This window comes from Typopeltis vanoorti, chromosome 12 (assembly GCF_054136105.1).
Source record: "Typopeltis vanoorti isolate ZY-2024b chromosome 12, IOZ_Tvanoo_1.0, whole genome shotgun sequence".
NCBI classification, from domain to species: domain Eukaryota; kingdom Metazoa; phylum Arthropoda; class Arachnida; order Uropygi; family Thelyphonidae; genus Typopeltis; species Typopeltis vanoorti.
Genome location: NC_143560.1, coordinates 3246769 through 3269861, shown reverse-complemented (window position 1 = coordinate 3269861; position 23093 = coordinate 3246769). Strand labels below are relative to the sequence as shown.

At 36.2% G+C, this 23093-nt stretch overlaps 1 protein-coding gene across 7 annotated transcripts in view; it reads left to right on the top strand.

Annotated features, from left to right (window-relative positions):
• The window catches only part of LOC150100549 (uncharacterized), an 844187-nt gene that overhangs the window by 340909 nt on the left and 480185 nt on the right, over positions 1–23093 (top strand). For all 7 annotated transcript variants that reach the window (XR_016549159.1, XM_090401348.1, XM_090401347.1 and 4 more), the window contains one exon: positions 19855–19919. Coding sequence is in view for 6 of the 7 variants with exons in the window: in XM_090401348.1 (XP_090257474.1) it covers positions 19855–19919 (65 nt within the window). In the remaining variant the exon portion in view is untranslated. The remainder of the gene's footprint in view (positions 1–19854; positions 19920–23093) is intronic.

The following is a 23093-nucleotide window of genomic DNA, read 5'->3' as shown; positions in this document are numbered from 1 at the left end:
TAATAATAAATATATAAATAATAATAATATTATATATAATATTAAAAATTAAAAAATAATTAAAAAATAATAATATATAATAAATAAATTAAAAAAATAATAAAATAAGTTTAAGGGAGATGGTAAATCCCGTATTATTCTACAGCCGGGTATGAAACTCGGATCTAAATCCATCGAAATCATAGAGTTTCATGCCGAAAAAACTGTCGGCGAGCCCAAGTGTAAGTAATCACTTGGGTAGTGCCACACCAGGGGGCAACTCGGAGCAAAGGTGGAGCAAGCTCTGTCACTATCCTTAATATTCTCTCATAATGTAAAACGCAGCTCCTAGGAGATGTATTACTGTTTTACATTATGAGAAGAGGTCACTACTCAGACCAGTTTCAACCCTTTTTGAGGTCTCATCAGTGAGTAGGTAGACCTGAAATATCAAGGTTTTAAGTGAACTGAACTTGCATATACCTCTACTAACGAATTGCTAAACCGGTGTACTTATATATTGTTATTACTATAATAACAAGCCAAAAGGCTATTTTACCGGCGACATAAGTTAAGTTTAAGGGAGATGGTAAATCCCGTATTATTCTACAATCGGGTACAAAACTCGGATCGAAATCCATCGAAATCCTAGAGTTTCATGCCAAAAAAACTATCGGCGAGCCCAAGTGTAAGTAATCACTTGGGTAGTACAACACCAGGGCAACTCGGAGCAAAGGTGGAGCAAGATCCGTCACTATCCTTAATATTCTCTGATAATGTAAAACGCAGCTCTAAGGAGATGTATTACTGTTTTACATTATGAGAAGAGGTCACTACCCAGACCAGTTTCAACCCTTTTTGAGGTCTCATCAGTGAGTAGGTAGACCTGGAATATCAAGGTTTTAAGTGAACCGAACTTACATATACCTCTACTAACGAATTGCTAAACTGGTGTACTTATATATTGTTATTACTACGATAACAAGCCAAAAGGCTATTTTACCGGGCGACATAAGTTAAGTCTGGTCTGGGTAGTGGCCTCTTCTCATAATGTAAAACAGTAATACATCTCCTTAGAGCTGCGTTTTACATTATGAGAGAATATTAAGGATAGTGACGGAGCTTGCTCCACCTTTGCTCAGTTGCCCTGGTGTTGTACTACCCAAGTGATTACTTACACTTCGGCTCGCCGATAGTTTTTACGGCATGAAACTCTAGGATTTCGATCCAAGTTTCGTACCCGGCTGTAGAATAATACGGGATTTACCATCTCCCTTAAACTTAACCTATGTCGCCGGTAAAATAGCCTTTTGGCTTGTTATCGTAAAATAATAAAATATTTGTTTTATTATTTATTATTTAATAAATAATATAATATACTAAACAAAACATTAGATTAATAAACAAAATGTTAGTGTCAATAAGAGTCATCAAAAAAAAGAAAAAAGAAGCATACTAAGAATGTATAATATATTTTATCAAAATCAACATTATTATATGGCAGTGAAGCATGAACAGTAAAAGAGAGAGAGAGAGAGAGAAATATAGAAAAGAATAATTGCAACAGAAATGAAATATATGAGAATAACTGCAGGTTACACAAGATGATAAAAAGAGAAATGAAGATATACTAAAAGAACTAAACCAAATAGCAATAATGGAAACAATAGAAAAATACAGAACTAAATAGAAACAGTATCAAACTAATGGCTTATGATAGAATACCCAGAAAGATAATGAACTACAACCCCAAATGGTTAAAAAAACACTTGACCCAGCTCTTTATCAGTATGTGAAACACTGAGCCACGACCAAGATATGCAATGTTGGGGAGAGTTATGAGAAATAGAGCAGATGTTGTAGCTTTGCAACAGGACCTAAATATGCTGTCTGAATGGCAAGTATGTGGATTTGTCAGTTTAATGTTGCAAAGTGTAAGGATTTAAATTTTGGAAAGCAAAGATGGGATGCAGAGTATAGTGGGAATATTTTGGAGGCAGTGGAGGAGATGAAGGATTTAGGTGTAGTGGCAGATAGAGACTTGAAATTTTGTGGACATTTTGCTAAAAATTGTGAGGATGTCAGTGTTCTCTGCAACATTATGGGGATGTTGCAGAGAACACTGACATGTAGAAGTAAGGATATTTTGATTATATTGTACAAGACTTTGATCAGGCCTCATATGATTACTGTGCACAGATTTTGTTACCAGGTTTTCAAAAGGATGATGAGATGTTGGAGCAGGTCCAGATACGATTCACTAAGTTGGTTTCTAATCTAAGGAATGTGGAATATGAGGAAAGATTGAGAGAATGCAAATTACAGAGCTTAGTGGATAAAAGGAGGGGGGGGGCATGATCGACATGCATAAGTTGGTAAGGGGTAATTACCAGATTAACGTGGATGAGATTTTCATAGAATATCTGGAGATGGGGAGAACCAGAGGCCATTCCTGAAAACTATTTAAGATGTGTGAGCAAGGCAGTGAGGAGTAGATTTTTTGTATGGAGAGTGATGGGTGATTGGAATGTATTGCCTGAGAGTGTGGTGAGTGCAGGGACAGGAAATGCATTTAAGTTGAGGTACTATGCATGAGAGAGTGGGACCTTCCACAAATGAGTCTCTTGACTGCATGGAGGTCTGTTGATAATAATATAGGCAGTGGAAATATAGACTGAAAACATAGGTGGCACTGTGATCAGTTTAGCAATAAGTTGAAATGTTCTGCTCCTCTGAAAGTCAAGTTTTTTTAGTGAAATCTGTTATTTAAATTTAACCGTAACCATTGAAATCAGTTAAATGCAAGCTTTCTCTTTAACAGTATACTGTATCGGATACATACATTTTCAGTATTAAGAGAAATAGCTGTTTCACTATGACATATCAGAAGGGTAAGCTGGCAAAGTAACTGCCATATTGTCCCAACTAGAATGTGAATCCCCTGCTATCCTCTCAACAGAAGTCTAGTCCAAAGGTAAATGAAACAGTCAAGGTCACTCACACGCATATCACATACTGCAACAAGTGCAGCTAGCCAATGTGTGAAGAAAGGGATGGGTCATATTGCACAGGTTGTTGACAGAGGTTATGCTATATCAGAAACCACCTGCAAGGTAAAAAGATTAGCTAATTGTGCTGAATGGTAATGCCCACAATGTCATGAAAAAGTGAAATGCAAAAAAACAATTGCCAGGCAAAATCAACAAAATTCAGAAAGGTACCCCTCCTGATCTTACTCTTACTTATAATTTAGATTCCTTTAAACATACTTAATTCCCACATGGAGCCAATCAACCAAAAATTGAAGTAGTATGAACATTACTTATGATGATAGCATAGAAGAAATGCTTGGAACTGTGTGCATTATAAAATCTAATCTGTTAGCAGTAATGGAAGAGCAGCAAATTCTTAAGCACAAGAACGAAGAACTAGAGAAAGAAGTGAAAAATTCTCAAATCCCAGATTTATAAATGTCTTGCAGAAAGAATGGAAGAAACAATTGCATATTGATGGGACACCGAAAGAAGGGTCAGAAGATCTAAACTTTCTAATACAATAGATTGGCACAGCAATCAGTGTACTGGTCACAATCACAGACATCGCCTCTGTAAATCCAGGGCCACAACAAAATAAAGAGAGACCACTACCACCAGTGATAACACACTTCACCAGTAAAACCTGAGAAATTGCATTCAAGCTGCAGTCAATAATAGGAAACCCTCAACTCCAATCTACATGACATAACACTGAACCCCATATTACAAAAACCTATTGTACCAAACAAAGGAAAACAAAAATAGATAAAAACTATTGGACTACAGATTCACAGGTTTTAAGCACAAGGATGGAAATACCCATATTCATGTAATCTCATGTGAATCTGACCTAACCAGTCTCCCAGTGTAGTACTTAATATCCCCCCCCCCCATCCTATAGAGAGCAAATTTTACACCATTTTGGAAATTAACATGTTTACAATAAATCCCAGTGAACATATTCAGCAGGAAAATGTTAACTGTGTTGTTTTTGAATCTTTAAATAACCGAATAAATAATTTGCATATTAACTCTGAATGCACTATACTACATTCTACTATAAGAAGCATAAACAAATACTGTTATGAAGAAATATTTTAAAATATTGATCTTGACTGAAGTTTCTATAAGTGGTATAGGAGTGTCTACATATAACATTAACATTATCAGTCATACACCTTATGTAGACCACAAATGACAGACACAATATATGTACCCCCTAGATGCAAACTCACTCAGCTTCCTTCAGAAATTAGAAACATGAATAAATTGCATCAACAATCATGCAACAGATAGAATCATCCTAACAGGTGACATTAACATAAATTCTCTTGACTGTGGCTCTCCAACCACTAGCATATATCTTGACATATTAAGCCAGTACAACATAAACTCAACCATAAACTCCCCAACAAGAGAAGAAATACTTAATGACTCACCAACACACTTATGCATAGATCACATCAACATTGGGCTCCCATTAACACATACGAGGGTGGACTGAACTTCTTGGCCTAACAATGAAAAAATGAATTTATAATCATGTGGAGGTTTCTGTGGTTAAGAAGTTCAATCGAATCATTCTGGTTTTGTGACCACATTTTTATTAAAAAAGACTGTTTTTTAAAACTAAACAAGTACTAAAAAATAATCTCGACAAGGTTCGTTAGTCGTCAGACTAACATCTTCAGGGGTAAAGATAACTAACAGTTTAAAGCACAAACTATAAGAAATTATGAAAAAACAAGTTCATTTATTGGTATTATGAACATCAAAAAAAGTTCATTAACAAACCGAATAACAGATCTATACAACCATTAATACGTGTTAGCTGGAAACAATGCTATTTGATGTCTCGTTCTGTGGTTCACTTTGACTCTGTCCGAGGTCTGAACTGGGTAAATTTTTAATAAATGCTGACCAAACTTGATTTAAAATCAAGCCTTGATTTTTGTTGCATTGTGTAGGAATTTTAATCATATTTGCTACCTCTTTGAATTTTCTTGTGAAACAGTTTTTATCAATGTAGGACATGTTTGTTCTGTCCCAGAGTACATCATGACCAGTAGAAGCTGTGTGAAATGCCAAGCCAGACTTATTTTCTCTCTTTTTTTGTATGTTTTGATGTTCGTTCATGCAGATTTCTCTCGATCTCCCTATCTGGCCTATGTAGCAGATGCCACAGGAACAGTGAATATTATACATTCCTGGTTTTTTCATTGGGTGATGTGGAGGTTTCGGAGGATGAAGGGATTTTGATATTTTTTCAAGTGGCAGGGAAGTCACTTTTATGTTGTACTTGTAGAGAAGTTTGGCTAATTTATCTGTTATGTTTTTGATATAAGGAAGGGTGACTGCGTTCTTGAAGTCTTGATTATTTAAGTTTCTTGTAGGTGCTGTATTGAGAATTTTCTTAATTGTCTTAGTTTTGAAACCATTCAGTTGTAGGATCTGTGTTAAGTATTCTATTTATTCTTTCCGCTTTTCTTCTATACTGGGGATGCTGAATGCTTTATCCCTTAAGGTTTTTATTTATGAGGCCTATTTTTTGCATGGGATGGTGGTGTGAGGTAGCATGAAGGAATCTTCCTGTGTTTGTTGGCTTTCTATAAATGGAGAACGATAATCTGTTTTTTTCTTTCATTTATTTCTATAAGGATGTCTAGGAAAGGAAGTTTTTTATTTTCTTTTAGTTCCAGAGTAAATTTTATGTTAGAATGTAAGTTATTAAGATAGTCTTTAAATGCAGTCAGTTCTAGTGCTGTTCCTAGCCAAATGATGAAGATAACGTCCACATAGCTCAGCCAAATTTTTGGTTTGATATGCCAGTTTTGTAGAGCATTATTTTCAAAATTTTCCATATAGAGATTTGCTAGAGTTGATGAGAGAGATGATCCCATTGCTAGTCCTTCTTTTTGTTCCCAGAGTTTGTCTTGGTAAAGGAAGAACATGTTTTTTATGCAATGTTCATAGAGCTGTACAATGTCCAATGGGAAGAGATTTTTTAGGATGTTTACTGTTTCATTTCTTGGAATCTTTGTGAAAAGGCTGACCACATCTAAACTCGCTAATATGTCTGAAAGATCGATGTGTATATCTTTTACTTTCTCTATGAAGTCTGTGCTGTTCTTAATGAACGATGGTATTTTTCCTATATGTGATAAAATCAAGTTTGTAAGGTGCTTTGCCAGATTTGAGGTAGGAGAGTCCCTTCCGTCTACTATCGGTCTTAGTGGTATATCTCATTTAGGAATTTTGGGAACTCCATATATTCTAGGAACTAGTGGGTGTTTTGATTGTAAATTTCTTTTTAGTTTCTCAGACCAATTTGGTATATTCTTGATAAGTTCATTAGTTTTGTTGTGAGTTTGCCAACTGGGATCTCTGTCTAATGCTGTGTAGGTGTTGGAATCATCAAGAAGGCTTTTAATTTTTTTGTTATAATCTTCCGAGTTTAAAATTACTGTTGCATTTCCTTTGTCTGCTTTTATTATGACTATGTTTTTGTCTGATTGAGTTTATTAAGGGCTGCAAATTCTGATTTTTGTAGGTTTTTTGGAAGTAATTTGCAATTTAATAGTAATGCTGTGCTTTGAATATGGATCAGATCTGCTATATCTCCTGGTACATTTCTTATTCCTTTTTCAATTTGAGCTATGATATCAATTTTCAGAACATATCGTGGCGTTACAGCGAAATTAAAGCTTTCATAAGAAGATTTGTTTCATCTCTTGTTAGAACTCTTGAGGAGAGGTTAATTACTACTTTGGAGTGATCTAGATGTTTCCTTTGCTTTTCTTTTTCTTTTAGAAGGGAATTGAATTTTTTAATTAGGCTTGTTTTTTCTTTTCAGACACCATTGTAGCTTTATTATATGTGATAGTGTCTATGTTATTCCATAGTTTGGACGGCAGTGATGTGGCCAGTTTGTTATGTATATTACATGTATCTTTCCTGGTTAATCTTGGACAATTCTGCTCTAGTAGCTGTAATTCTTTCTCTCAATATAGCTAATTCTGTCCTTTTGTATATTCTGTTAGCCTTATTGGATTTGAATGTGCATTTGATTTTTATGAACTTGGGAACAATTTCATTGTCTCTTAAGAAATGTACCAGGAGATATAGCAGATCTGATCCGCATTCAAAGCACAGCATTACTATTAAATTGCAAATTAAGGAGAGAATCACGACCATGGCTCCAAATCAGGAAAATGTTGTCAATATATTTTTTAGAAATTCTTGGTTTTAAAGGATAGGAAGAGATGGCTTTAACTTCCAGATCTTCTAGATAAATGTTAGCAAGTACAGGAAACAACAGATTACCCATTGCAAGACCATGATTCTGTTTATAGATTTTATCCTGAAATTTGAAGTATCCTGAGTTGCCGCAATGAGTAAGTAAGGCCATGATCTTTTTAGATAATTTATCCTTGAGTAGAACAAGAACTTCGTCTGTAGGAACATTGGTGAATAAGGAGTAATAAGCTGAATATTTCCTGATTTGGAGCCATGGCCATGATTCTCTCCTGAACTTCCTTGAACATCTAAATAGTCAACACCAAAACATAAAATTTATGGCTGAGTTTGAAGCTAATGATTCTCTTCCTTTTTTGGACATCAAACTGATCCGTTCCTCAGAAAAACTCAAAATTTCGATTTACAGAAAACCTACATACACTAACAGATATCTCCACGGTCATTCCCATCATTATCCTCCTCAGAAGTTTGGAATCATTTCTACTCTAGGACATCATATTTGCTTTCTTCTTGATGATGAGATAGAACTTAATAAAGAACTCAATTTTCTCAAGTCTACTTTTCAACTAAATGATTATTCTCAAAAAAACTACTGATAAATTCCTATTTAATCCTCCCGGTCGCCATTAGTGAAAAATGCAATATTTCTATTCCATACATAAGCTCTGTCTCACCCAAATTAGCCAAGGTTTTTAGAAAATGCAACATAAGAACTTTATTTACTCCTCTTCCTAAAATATGCTCCTTTGTGAGCATCTGAAACCTAGATATCATAATCTTAAATATCCTTGCGGTTGCCAGATCTGGTGCAACTGTGACATACCTTACTTGGGCCAAACAGAGAAGTCAATTGAGTTACACATTGAGGAGCACAAGAGAGAGAGAGAGAGAGAGAGAGAGAGATGTCACTTACAAGAGAATGCGAGCCAGTGCTTTGTCTAGTCATGTTCTATTCTCGGCTAATTCTAATGAAGAAAACCCTAGCCATACAGTCCTATGGGACAAGTCTAATAACATTTTCCGTTGCCATGATGAAGTAGAAAGGAAGATGATAGAATCAAAGGAAATCATTCTCAATCCCCTACATCTCAACAACAACCTGAGTTACAACCTTTCAGACTGTCACTGTGCTGTGATCAAATACTGGCATTCATGAGATGCTATAAGCATGCATACGCCCAACAATGAAGCCAACGAGGGAACAATTTTGAATGCACAGACTGCAGCGTTTCAATGTTGAAATATATACACACTAATTTTCTGTGTTGTTTACAGTTATTTCCTCCATGTGTTTTTACTGGTCATTTCTTCTTTTTAATGTGCACCTGACGATGGCTGATACAAGCCGAAACTAGTTGTGTAGTAGTAATAAACTTTGTTTTCATTTCTCTCAGTTCGAGTCATTCAATCTTTTTATAAAAATGTACAACAACCGAATAAATCAAGCTTCACACACACACATATTGCATAAACCAACCACAACACTCTATGCGAGCAGGTGCTATAATAACTTGTATGGAGTAGCCATAAGAGAGCATCTCATACCCCACATTACTCACCAACTTGTCACATATTGAAAGTTTATTTTTCACTTGGTTAGAGTATAATAAATTTAGTTTAATCCTTTATCCAAGTGTGAGCAAACAAAGTTTGCACCTGAAAGTATCTGCAGGACTGGGGTAAGGTGGTACAACACCAGGGCAACTCGTTGCAAAGGTGGAGCAAGCTACCAACACTCCTGTCTCAGTAACTCCTATAATGCAAAACACATCTCCTTGCAGATATGTCTAAGATTGGCCCTTCCCTTAATGCATAACATTAGACATATCTGCAAGGAGATGTGTTTTGCATTATAGGAGTTACCGAGACAGGAGTATTGGTAGCTTGCTCCACCTTTGCAACGAGTTGCCTTGGTGTTGTACCACCTTACCCCAGTCCTGCAGATACTTTCAGGTGCAAACTTTGTTTGCTCACATTTGGATAAAGGATTAAACTAAATTTATTAAACTTGTCACATAATCTAATACATCTAAACAGTTACAGGACATTAAAACATGAACTGCTTAACTATGAACAATACTAACTACGAAACACGAAATTGTATCAGCACATTTAGTACTGCCAAAGTTGACATTTGTACCACATAAAACAGTAAATAAAACGCTTAAAAAAGTTAGGCCAATCATTAATCCCACTATCCTGAGAAAATGTAATGCTAGCTTCAAAGTCATTAGAATTTCTCTGCTTCATCATCCTTTTACTACTAATATTAGCACCCAACTTATTTGCATAAATATATCATTTCCATTCTTTGCATTATCCTATGCATAAGTTACTCAGACATATGAAAAGGAAAAGAACTTAATTCTTTAAAAAAGTTCTTAGTTTTTTATAAACTTTATTTAAAATGAACAACAAATGAAATATTGATTACACTAAACATAATTAAATTAATATTAAAATTAAAATTACTGAATGTAATCTGTTAATATTACTATGTAATATATTAATATATAATGCAACAATAATATATTAATATATTACATATATTAATATGTAATATATTAATATATGTAATATATATATTAATAATATATTAATAATAATATATATATTAATATTATTACTATATAATAATATTACTATATAATAATACACACACGGACAAAGAAATTAGTGCACCTAGAAGAAAAAACATGGTACAACAGTGAAACTAAGCAAATAGCTAGATTGCAGGGTGGTATGCAAGTGATCCAAGTTTGGTGCGATTGTGCATGCCCACACACCCTGTGGTGGCGCTGCAAGCACGAACCAGCAGCCTTATAAAGCCGGCGTGTGGTCGATAACCGATTAAAGCGAAAAGCACCGGCCGACACAAACTAGAGCACAGAGTGACAATAATGCCGAGTAGATGCCAGAGATGTCAATTTAAGCAACTTATGGACTTTGACAGAGGCATGATCATCAGCCTGAAAACCGGAGGGTGGTCGGCATGCCGTATAGGCATGCATATGAACCGTTCTGACCGTACCGTCCAACAGTGTTGGAAGCTGTAGACACGTTCCGGCACTGCCACACGGCAGAGCGGCACTGGTTGGTTCAGGAGGATCAACGCTAGAGAGGATCGACAGATCGTGCAGCAAGCAAGGAGGGATCCCACGGTGACCCGGTCCACTATACAGACAGATGTAGGGGCTCCTGTGTGCCCATGAACCATTTCCCGATGCCCCGCAGAGGCAAATCTATGATCCTAGCACCCCTCACGTGTGTTCCCATTAATACTGCAACATCACCAACTCCATTTGCAGTGGTGCCAGGCGAGAGTGACGTGGAAACCCCACAGACTGGCAATGTGTGGTCTTCAGCGATGAGTGCCGCTTCATCTTGGGGACAGATGATCATCTTGTCTAGGTGTGGAGGACCCCTGGTCAAGGACACAATCCCGACCTCGCTATCAAGTGCTACACCTCCTGCACTGCAGGCATTATGGTCTGGGGGAGCCATAGCCTACGATAGCTGATCACCCCTCGTAGTGGTACGTGGCGCATTGACGGGGCAGCGGTATGTGGACGACATCCTACGGCCCCATATTCTCCTATTCCTGGCCAGGATACCAGGAGCGCAGGATAATGCCCGTCCACACATGGCTCGGGTTGCCCAGGCCTGCCTACGTTGTGTATAGACACTTCCATGACCTGCCCGCTCCTCGGACTTGTCCCCTATCGAGCATGTTTGGGAGCAGATGAAACGCCAGATCCCGCCGTGCTGCAACATCCAGGATTTGGAGCACAGCGTCCAACATGTGTGGGTCACTCTGCTGCAGGACAACATCAGGCATCTGTTTGCCACCATGCCAGACCGTATTGCAGCATGTAACGCCGCACGAGGTGGTGCAACGCACTATTGATGATGACTGGATTGCGTACCACAGATCCCTTTGTAATTATCCTTCAGCTCTGTTTTTGCCATCATGTGCATCACTCACCTATATCATTACACCAATAAAATTTCAGTTGAATCCTATGCTTCCTTCTTGGTGCGCTAATTTCTTTGTCCGTGTGTGTGTATAACAAGAATACAGTATTTATCAAAAAATGTTAATGTCTGTGTGTCACTCATCATGGGAAAACCAAACTATTATACACACAAAACCTGTCTTACCTTTCCTAAACTTATTCACTGTCAGGGAACTCATTTGCTGTGATGTATTGTATGTTTGTGCCAAATTAAAAATATAATATATGAATTGTATAAATGTAAATAGTGTGCATGATAATGCTTTCAAACTAAAAACAAAACAAAGTGCAATGTAATCATATTATCTCTTGTGTAACTGTTAACTATAAATGTAAACCATTGCTGTGATTGTTATTATTCTGTTATGTGAGCTGCGCATATTGAAAATTATTATGATTATTACATGGTATCTGTATGGAATCAGGAGACTCATCATGATAGACCCAAACTAACTATTATGCACACATAACCTATGATAATTCTTTTTAAACTCATTCACTGTCAGGGAGTTCACAACTAATTCTGGCAATCTATTCCACTTATTCACCACTCTCCATGCACAAAATCTGGTCCATACACCAATACCTGGGTTTCTTGGGGACCAGGAGGTGGTAGAGTAGATTCAGAGACAAACAAAGCTGGTGATGACAGGTCTGTGGAATGCTCCCTGAAAGTTTGTGGGGGTTATTAAAAAGTTGAGTTAATATTCGAAAAGAGGGGATATCATAGAATCTTTTAAGATATTAACCACGTTGCCATCAATATGGATAAAATACATCACTCTTCTACACTTCGTATCCATTACATATTTCAATGTAATATCAGTAGTATTACAATTTTAATATGCACTTTGCATCCATGGTAACTTGGATATATATACATCCAGGCCAGTTGGGTGATTAAAGGGGATCTATAAAATTGATGCAAAAAATGTTTCAATATATGACAAATATTTAGAGAACTAGAGGCCATCTGTGGAAGTTGTGTAAGAGTGTAGTTAGTAAACTACACTCTTACTGAACTTCCACAGATGGTCTCTTACACAACTTCCACAGATGCTTTGTGGGTTATTACAAAGTTTAGTTAATATTCGAAAAGAGGGGACTGATCCCCAAGAAACCCAGGTGACCAAATCTGTACACAGTAGTCAAGATGTAACCAAATCATAGTCTCATAAAGAGGAATAATAACTTCCCTATCTTTACTTGTTGGCATGTTTTTTTAACATCCAAGTAATCCTTTGAGCCATTTTACCAACTTTTACAATATATCATCTGAACCTCAACTCTCTGTCCACCATTATACCCAAGTCCCTAGCCTCATCAATTTGCTGCAATCTGGTGCCATCCATATGATACACTATGTTCAACCTTTTCAACCCAAAGTGTATAACTTTACATTTTGCAACATTAAATTATATTAAATTGACAATCATTATCCTTTTTCTATAATGACAATTTATTTAAATTATCTGCAAGATATCTATATCACCTTTATCAACTATTGCTCTTCCCAGTTTTGCATCATCAGCAAACAACTGAATATGCCCTTAAATTTTTCCCTATATCCTTGATATACAAGTTAAAGAGCAGTTGCCCTAATACAGAACCCTGAGGTACTTCACTAGTCACCCTCATTCTCTTAGATTCCACTTCACCATTTATATACCCTCTGGTGTCTGTCTGTCACCTACCCTCTTTATTGAAAATAAAATCAATAAAATAATCTTTATTGAAAATTTTCACAAAACAATAATTTCATAAAATAATCACAAAGGTATTTATTACAATAGTTAGCTGTTTCTTATAAATTATTATTATTATTATTATTCAGGCCTACATGGAGTCAAAAGACTCATCACAGGCGATCCTTCCTAGAAGTCTATCAAGACTCATTGTGGGAGGTCCCTTCTAGAAAACACAAAGTCTATCATACCACTCCTTAAACTCATTGACTGTTCTCGCTCTCACCACACTATCAGGCAAAGCATTCCATGGTTCAACCATCCTCCATGCAAAGAAACCACTCCTCACCCTCTTGCTCACAGTTTCCTTCTGTAACTTCCAGGGATGGCCCCTTGTCATCACTCCTTCCCGCTGTTCAACCAAGCGAAAAAACTCCCCAGTGTCAACCCTGTAACCACCTCTCAAGAGTTTCAAAGTCTCAATCATATCACCTCTCCTTCTTCTATCCACCAAACTCTGCAGTCCACTTTCCCTCAGCCGATACTCATAATTAACATTGTAATGTCCTGAAACCATCTTTGTTATCTGCCTTTGTACCCTTTCCACAGTTAATTTATCCCCTTCAAATCCTGGGGACCAAATCTGAGAACAATAGCCTATGTGCGGTCTGATCAGGGTCTTGTACAACGGAATGATAACTGTTTTATCTCTGCAGGTCAGTGTCCTTCTCATTATTGCAGCAATCCTCTGTGTTACCTTCACCACCTTTGCAATATGTCCCCATGAATTTCAGATTTCTATCAATCACCAAACCCAGATCTCTTGTCTCCCCTACTTCCTCTGGTATAGCTCCTCCAATAAAGTATGCAGCATCCCATCGATGTATCCCAAACCTCAAGACCTTACATTTTGCTGCATTAAACCGACATCCCCAGTCATTTGCCCATTTGTCTAGCTTATTCAAATCCTCTTGCAGGGCTACCACATCTGCACTATTACTAATAAACCTTCCTAGCTTCACATCATCTGCAAACAACCCAATATCCCCCTTCAATCCAGTGACGATGCCATTGATATAAAGGTTAAGCAATATAGGTCCCAGTACTGAGCCTTATGGGACCCCACTTGTAACCCTCTGCTTGCTTGAAACTGCCCCACCATCAGTGCCGGATTTACGTATAAGCTAAAAAAGCTACAGCTTAGGGCCTCACAATCTGCTGAGGCCTCAAATAAAAAAACAAAAAAGACCAGCTGATGTAATTTAAAACAGTTGGGGGCCTCTGGGTTTTGTATAGCTTAGAGCCTCAGGAAGTCTAAATCCGGCCCTGCCCACCATACACAACTCTGATACCTATCAGACAGCCAATCCTGAATCCAGTTGACCAACCTGATATTCAAACCCATGTGCTGCAACTTAAATATCAGTTTATCATGTGGCACCCTTTCATATGACGTTGCTTAGTTGAAGAAAATGGCAGTATATGCTTTTCCCTCATCTACTGATCTTGTAACGTTATTATGAAAGGCTAGCATATTACTAAAACAAGAGTGCCCTTTAACAAATCCATGTTGACTATCACAGATAGCATTATCCCCATCTGTCCAGTGCTGTATACGGTCCCTCACTAATTTTTCCAATATCTTAAGAAATACTAATGACATGCAAACTGGCGTATAATTAGACACTTCCAGTCTGATTATGCAATGGCATAATCAGACTGGAATTGCACTATGCAATGGCACAATCTTACCTTCCTTCCATTCCCTTGGCACCTTTCCTGTATAAAAGTCAGATCAAATGCGCTGTCAGTTCTTTAGCACATTCTCTCAAAACTCTCGGTGAAATACCATCCAGTCCCACAGCTTTACTGATATCCAGAGTACTCAGTATTTGGAACACACTCTCCTCCTGCACCTCTAAACCACGAACCTGCCCTATTCCTCTAGTATTAAAATTTACTCCTCCAGGATGAAATTATTATTATTTGTCACCTTCAGGGAGTCCAAAGACTCATTGGGAAAGGGCATCTACTATACAACTCTATCTCCACCACTCACAACTTCACCAAATGACCCGAACTATACCAGTGCCATCTATCGCTGACCACCACCACTAGTATTTTCAAGGACAATCACAAATATCCATGCCCACGGCAGGATTTGAACCGCGACGTTTTGGCTGGGGAGTAGATACGCTAACCACTCAGCCAGCCAGGCTGGTGAATACTCTGATATGGTGTTCATTGAACAATTCCACTATATCCTCTGGATCAGTCACACTATTCCCATTTTTATCCCGCAATGTCATTCTTCCACAATCATTTCTCCTCCCACTGGCTATATAGTTAAAAAATTCCCTAGGATTTTCTTCTGGATCTTAGGGCCAATCTCTTCTCATATTCCAGTTTCACCTTCCTTACCATACTAGTCGCTCTCCTGTCCTGTGTCTTATATTCTTCATGCATCTGCTCTTCACCTGTCTCCTTATATCTCTTCCATAGCTTCTTCACATTCAGTCCCTGTTTAATATTGTTTCCATCCACTTTAATCCAAATTGTGTCCTCTTCTTCACTCGTAGAATACAGCATACTATTGCTGCTAACAAATATTCCTTCACAATTTCCCAAGCACTAATGATATCCTGGCCTTCTAGTTCCGCCCTCCATGGAACTGTCCGAAGTTTATATCTAAGATTATTATAATTACCTGCCTTATAATTCCACATATGTTCCCTCTTCTTTGATACTCCTGCATGTCTATTCATCTTCCAAGTCAAAACCACATGGTCACTCTCTCCAACTGGTGGGAGAGATGTCATCTCAGTTATTATCAGCTCTTCTGATGCTATGACCAAATCCAAAACTCTTGAACCTCTTGTTGCCTCTATTACATGTTGCCTAAGACATTTGGCCCTCAAGAATTCTAGAAATTCCATTCCCTTATTGCTACATGCATCTTCCTCTTCCCAATTTATACTGCTGTAGTTAAAATCTCCCATAACAATCATTCTTCTTGCACTTGCCAAGCTCAACTGTCTAAACATCTCTTGGTCCCCACCCTCTCTGCTCCTTGGTTTGTAACAACACCCCATTAAATATCCTGTCTTGCCCATATGTTTTGTTTATTTATAATTCTGTTTATAAATAACTTTGTAGAAACTTACAGATTCTGCACTTGTATCACTTTGATTTACAAAAAACAATCATGGCATTTATAATAATGTATGTTATGTACGATATTCGTAGCAAATTCTGTGCCCCCCCATTTTTAAGATTTGTGCATTATGATAGAAAAAGTTATGAAACAAATCATGTTTTTGCCAGGCTTTCTGTGTAACATGCAACTAATGCAATATCAATTATCAATGTCATTCTTATAATTATTTCTAATGTTAAGTTGGCAAAAATAGTAAGAAAATAATCTTCTGCACTTTCTTTTGAAAAAACCAAAAAAAGGAAGAACATTGTAAATATCATTTCATTCTGAACTAATCACTAAATGAAAATGAAAATACTACATATTTTTCCTATTATTATAATTTGATATTTCTTGTAGTACAAAGAAGAAATCACTGCACAATTGAAAAATATATCTATTGCTAGTTTAAACATGAAACATTTCTGTGGTTTCTGCACTTTTACTAGTATATTACAGTAAAAATATATAAGTACATTCCCCAAACGATTTATGTTTTCGATTGTATTGTGAACAGATTTGAAAATAAATTATACTTTAATAGTATAATTTATTTTCAAATCTGTTCACAACATTTTCACTCATTACTTTTTTAGAAGATTATTATCTGGTATTTTCTAAGACAGCTTAGTTCAGAAATGGCAACCAACAGCATTAAAACTAGAAATATTTTGAATTAAAAAACAAACACACTAACACTATGGAACTTTCTTTTTCTGGCATAAATATATAAAAAAAATTATGCTGATATTATAATATGAAATGTATTTGTAAAACTTATTATTATTATTATTATTAACATCTAACCTCCATGGAATCAAAGAACTCATTGCAGAAGTCCATACTCTCTCACACAAAAAGGTCACCAAACTGTGTCTTAAGCACCTTCTGTTGGAAAAGACCTAAGTTTGATTCTCATTGTGAAGAGAGGAATCTTTATATGAGTTTTTTTTCAATTGAAGGTGAGTTAACCGATCACACATGGAGGCAACAGTGTTTTTCTCCCAGAAACTTGGGTTCTTCATCCTGCATACAGATGAATTGGCCTTAAGAACACATGCAATTTACAGACAAAAAATATTAGTGATGGTGGTGGGCAGTAGATGTCATTGGTGTAGGTGATGATGGTAGTAACAGTTCGCTGTAGTTGGTGTATTAAGTAGGAGATGGAGAGTTGTATGAGTGGAATGCATTGCCCGTTTCAGTTGTGAGTTCTTCATCTGTAAATTAATTCAAGAAGAGATATGATAGATATTGTTGTGATAGTTTGGGTCTCCCACGATGAGTCTACTGACTCCATGGAGATACCTGTAATAATAATAATAATCTTTGAACTCCTTGAAGGTGTCACGTAATAATAATAATAACCCCATTCACAGTTTCTGCACTCATTGTACTCTCAGCCATTGCATTCCACTCACCAGTCACTCTCCATGCAAAGAACCTGCTACTCACTACCCTGCTCACACCCTGCTTATAAAGATTCTGAGGATGGCATCTTGTTATGCTCTTGTCTCCCTCTATTCTATGAAAAATCTCATTTACATTAACCTAATAACAATCCGGGGTGCTTAAGGGTCAAAGCTGTACTGAGAGGAGACCTCCACATAGCCTTCAAAGGAATGCGGAGAACTGACCAGGGCTTCTGACCTAATGTCCAGTCCTCACCTTCTCGTGGTGCACCCTTTTGGGTATCTACCTGGATACTGAACGAACGAGGATGGGCTGGCAATTTGGGATTTAGTCAACCAAATTGTATTCTTATTGACTTAAACCAATATAGAAAATGATGCAGTTATATGGTATTAATGGGGCATTATATCAAGCAATACTTAGTCTTTATTTGAGTTGTAAGTCAGCAGTTAGAATTGAAGGAAGTACAAGAAGATGGTTTAATGTTAAATCTGGTGTGAGACAAGGATGTACATTACCCCCTCTGTTATTCATTATCTATATGGATCACATTATGAAGGAAAGTGGTATTAAACATGATATCAGGATTGGAGATGTTAATGTCAGCTCTTTGCTTTATGCGGACGATGTTATACTTCTAAATAAATCCACTACAAGTTTGCAAGCTTCCCTGACTAAATTGAATAACTGTTGTAATAGATATGGTATGAAGGTCAGCATCAAAAAGACAAAGACAATGAAAATAGGTAGAATTGTTGAAAATGTCAACTGTGTTGTGAACTGGGAACCTGTGGAACAAGTAAAACATTTCAGCTACTTAGGCACGATTTTTAGTGAAGATGGTAAATTAAATATGGAAATAGACAACAGAATCAACAAAGTTGGTATGGTAGGCAGTCAATTGAATAAATTCATATGGAATAAGAGAGAAATTAGTTGGAACACTAAATTAGCTGTATACAAGACAGTGTTCAAACCAATTTTAACTTATGGATCTGAGAGCTGGGTCAAAAGTAAAACACTTGACCAAAGACTAGAGACCGCAGATATGAGAGTCCTGAGAAAGATTAGAGTTGTGAACAGATGGCAGCAATGGCAATATCATATTAAAAACGAGGATATTAGGAAAGAACTTGACATTGTCAGCATCCAGGAATGCATTAGTAGAGCTAATCTCAGGTGGTATGGTCATTTAAACAGAATGGGCGAGGAAAGATTAGCAAAACAAGTGTTCTCTGCTAGGTTGGCAGGAAAACGACCCGGAGGAAGACCAAGATATAGGTGGATTGATACAGTACAAAGTGCCTTAGATGATAGAAATATAAGATCTGATAATGTTGGAGTCTTGACAAGTAACAGACTGATCTGGAGGAAAATTGTAGATAGGAAGTTAGTGATGACGTAAATTTTTCATGTAGTACTATCATATCCTGTACACCCTCTTCAGGGTACATGTCAGGAATTTGATGATGATGATGATAATAACAATCCCTCACCAACTTATATGTCTCAATCTCCCTTCTCCTTCTTCTATTCACAGGGCTCCAGCTTGCATTCCTTTAATCTTTCTCCCATATCTAACATTCCATAGACGTCATACTGACTTAGTAAATATTCGCTGGACACTATCCAATATGGTCTTATCCCATTGAAAACCAGGCAACCAAATCTGCACACAGTAGTCCATATGTAGCCCGATCGAAGCTTTATATAAGGAACCAAAACCTCTTTGCTTCTGCATATCAATGTCCTCCTCATTATTGCCATAATTTGTTGTGTTGTTCTTGCAATTTTAGTAATCTGACTCCTAAACATCAAGTCTATGTTCACCATCACTCTCAAATCGCTCATCTTTTCTACCTCCTTTAAAATTTCTGCATTAATCATATTTTGCATCCCAATGTGTATTGCAGAGATTAGACTCAAATTGAGTAGTAGGTTAGATAAAATAATTCTAATAGACAAGTATTCATAACCTAGCTAAGCTGTGTTCTGTAATGTTACCTTGTAGGATTTCTGCACTCAAAAATTCATCATTATCATTATCAAATTCTTAATATGTACCTTTGGGGGGGGGCTGTAGAGGTGCTCAAAAATTTAATAACTATATCTAATTTATTTTGGTTTACCTTTATGCCTAAACGTCTTATTAATTACGATGTTCAGCTTAAACATTAACTTTTTATAGATTCCACTTTTATTTAAAAATATAAGAAAAATTAATTTTCAAAGATATAAATAATACAAATCACTTTTATTTCCTTCATATTTAGATTATGATTGCAATAAAAAAGTGCTGGGCATCACAGTTCTCATTTGTTTCAGTCAAATATAAAAGGTTTGTTTGTTTTTTTAAATTCTTGTTTATCTTCTTTCTTCTTTTGAAACCTTACTCAGAAGAGATTATGACACTGTTTGGATGTAGAATTTTATGAATATAATGTGACGTCCAAATTGTATTATATTTTATTTTAAATCTTCATGAAGCCAGTATCCTCATCACAGTAGATCATTTTTTTATAAGTAGTGATAAGCTGTGAATCTGCTTCTCATACTCCATTTTGTTGTAGCAGTCCTACATGTGAGAGGTTGGGCAGCTTATAGTACATTAATGCTGTGTAAGAACAGAAGAGAAATTTGAAGAGAGAGAACTAGATTTTTTAACATTAGATTTAAAGATCCCCACATTATAATTTTTAGTAAATGCATAACATATTTATCTGGCATGAAACTCATGAATTGTCTATCTAGGAGACTTGTGGAAGAAGATTATGATTAGAGTACTTCAGATAAGATTATTTATTAAAAACTACCAATATCGTTTTATAAATTGTATTAGATTTAAGAATTTTATTATATAATGTGCAGATATAAGATATTGAAACAGAAATACACAGAAAATCTCTATTTAGGAAACGAATCAGACAAAATGATTATTTAAGTCCACCTTTATTTAATATAATCATGGACAAAATAATAACAAAATTTAAGAATGAAATTAAATAGAATAAAAATTTAAATTTGGATGGATATGTGCAGATGATGTAACATTATATGAAGAAAGAAGGTATCTCCAGAAGCAGTAATTCAGACTCCAACAGATATGTAGCAACTTTAACATGCAGATATCAACAGAGAAATCTAAAACAATGGTAATCTCAAAGGAGTCAATCAGGGAAATTACAAATAAATGGAAAAATACTGGAATAAGTAGTGAAATTTAAATACCTAGGAATAACTATGAACAGCAAAAATATAACACTGGATGAAGGAAAAGATAATTTAATTTAAAAGAGGATGTCAGAATGGAATTAAAAAAATATTAATAAACTAGCAGGAGATTGGAAACCAAAAGACCAGTTGGTAGATCAAAAAAAAAAAATGATAGACTGACTGCATTGAAATATTGGAGATGCAACAAGCTGAAGTTTAAAGCAAGAAGAAGTGTTAGATTTAGTTCAGTTTAGTTTAGTGGTGTGGCACAAATGCATACCAAAATAATGGCAGCCAAGATGCTATTGTAAAGTTTTACTTTTTTTTCTGTTATATATTATATAAGTTATATGTACTATGTATTTGTAAGGTTGTGTATAATTAAAGTTTTTACCTTTATATCTTCACTCATTTGCACTCTATTAACGTTATAATAAATTTAGTTTAATTCTTTATCCAAGTGTAAGCAAACAAAGTTTGCGCATGTAATATCTTCAGGACTGAGGCAACTCGTGGTAAAGGTGGACTAAGCTCTCATCACTGGTCTTAGTATCTCCCATAATGCAAAACACATCTCCTTGCGGACATGTATAATGCTCAGTCCTGAAGATACTTCAGGTGCAAAACTTTGTTTGCTTACACTTGGATAAAGGATTACACTAAATTTATTATAGTCTAACCAAGAGGGAAAAAACTTCTAACATATATTAACGTTCTCTTTCTTCTACTTCCTGCCTTGCCTTAATCTCTGTTGTATGCATGGTCTGCTTTAATTTTGATCGCCACCAGCTATATGTTTATGATCAATTCAGTCTCTCACACTCTACAATCTAGAAAATTTTTTTTTTTTTTTTTTTTTTAGACTGCGCCAGTCAGACTGCACTTTTGAGAGTGAGGGATTAGAGTGTAGATTAAAGACAATGCAGGTACTCGATACCTTAATTGGGGCTATCTCTCTATCTTATCACATCATATCAATTGTGACAACTTACTACCAGTACACAGGTTTGCAAATTTTTTGGAGATATTTGACAGATATCAGATCAGCATGTTGTTTACAAGTTATTTCTTATAATTGAGAAATGCATATACAGTCTAAACATCAAAAAGATATAGTTATACTTTTCTAGTTTTTCTAAATCTTGATTCTACGCTTTTATAGGACTTAAACATTGCACTCATTTAAATTGAAGGACGCTCTCGGACAGTTTGAGGCTAACCTTCTGGCATATTCTACACTACTAAAATTACATATATTCACACAGCTAGTTATTCCATGCCACAAGAGTACTAACTCATCACAGTTATTTCCAGATCTTCCTTCACAAACAGTTCTTTACATTCAGTAAAAATTCTGTTAGGATGTCTCGTTCTTCAGTCTTGTTTATAGCATTGCTCCTATTCCTCAGGATGTCACACCAATGAACTTCATCCTTTGAGATGGTTCAATGCAGGCTGTGGGTGATGTTCCTTCCCCCTTCGTTTCCTTGGTTGTTGGCCACTGGAAGTCCCTGAAATAGTGCCTGGGGAGTTCTGGGACTACATTGGCGAGGCCTCTCTTTTGGTTCCCAGCTACAGATGCTGGTGGTCGCAGGGAAGAGTAAGTGCTGAGAACCTGGGAACCCCTTTTCCTACTCATGAGGAAAAGGGGTTCCCAGGTTCACTTAAATATCTTTCGATTTCCTTTGTCTTTCACTTTTGCATGTTACGTGCTCACCCCCAGGTGTGTCAACATCACTTTCGGCACCTTTTCTGAAGTCTTTGTTCTTGGTACTCTCTGACTTTTGCAAGTCACTGTGACTTTTTCCTTCAGGAACTTCCTTTTGTTCTTCATTAATCCAGATTACCTTTTTTCTGACTTATTATTTAACAAGGAAAGTTTTCTTTCTTTTGTGCTGAGCACAATTGTTTACAAGCAATATCAAAACCTTACATATATTATGTATTATAAACTGTTATCACATATACACTTTATATCGATTTTATATTACATTTTTTGTATTTTCCTGATTTAAGACCCGAGCATGATAAGTTATAGAATTACTTATCGTGTGAGGATTTACACTATTATTTAGAGTTCATCATGAATTCACCATGACCAGTTTTGTGAGATACAGTAAGTGTGTGTGCATGTACCTATTATTGAGGGTGAATTGTTTGTGCTTTGAAAGTGGCAAGAGCATATGTGTGTGTAGGAAGTGTTTTGAGAGTTAGTTTTGGGAGGGAGGCATATTATTAATAGTAGAAGAAAGAAGAATAACAATGGAAGAATTACAATAAAAAAGATAGAAGTTCAATA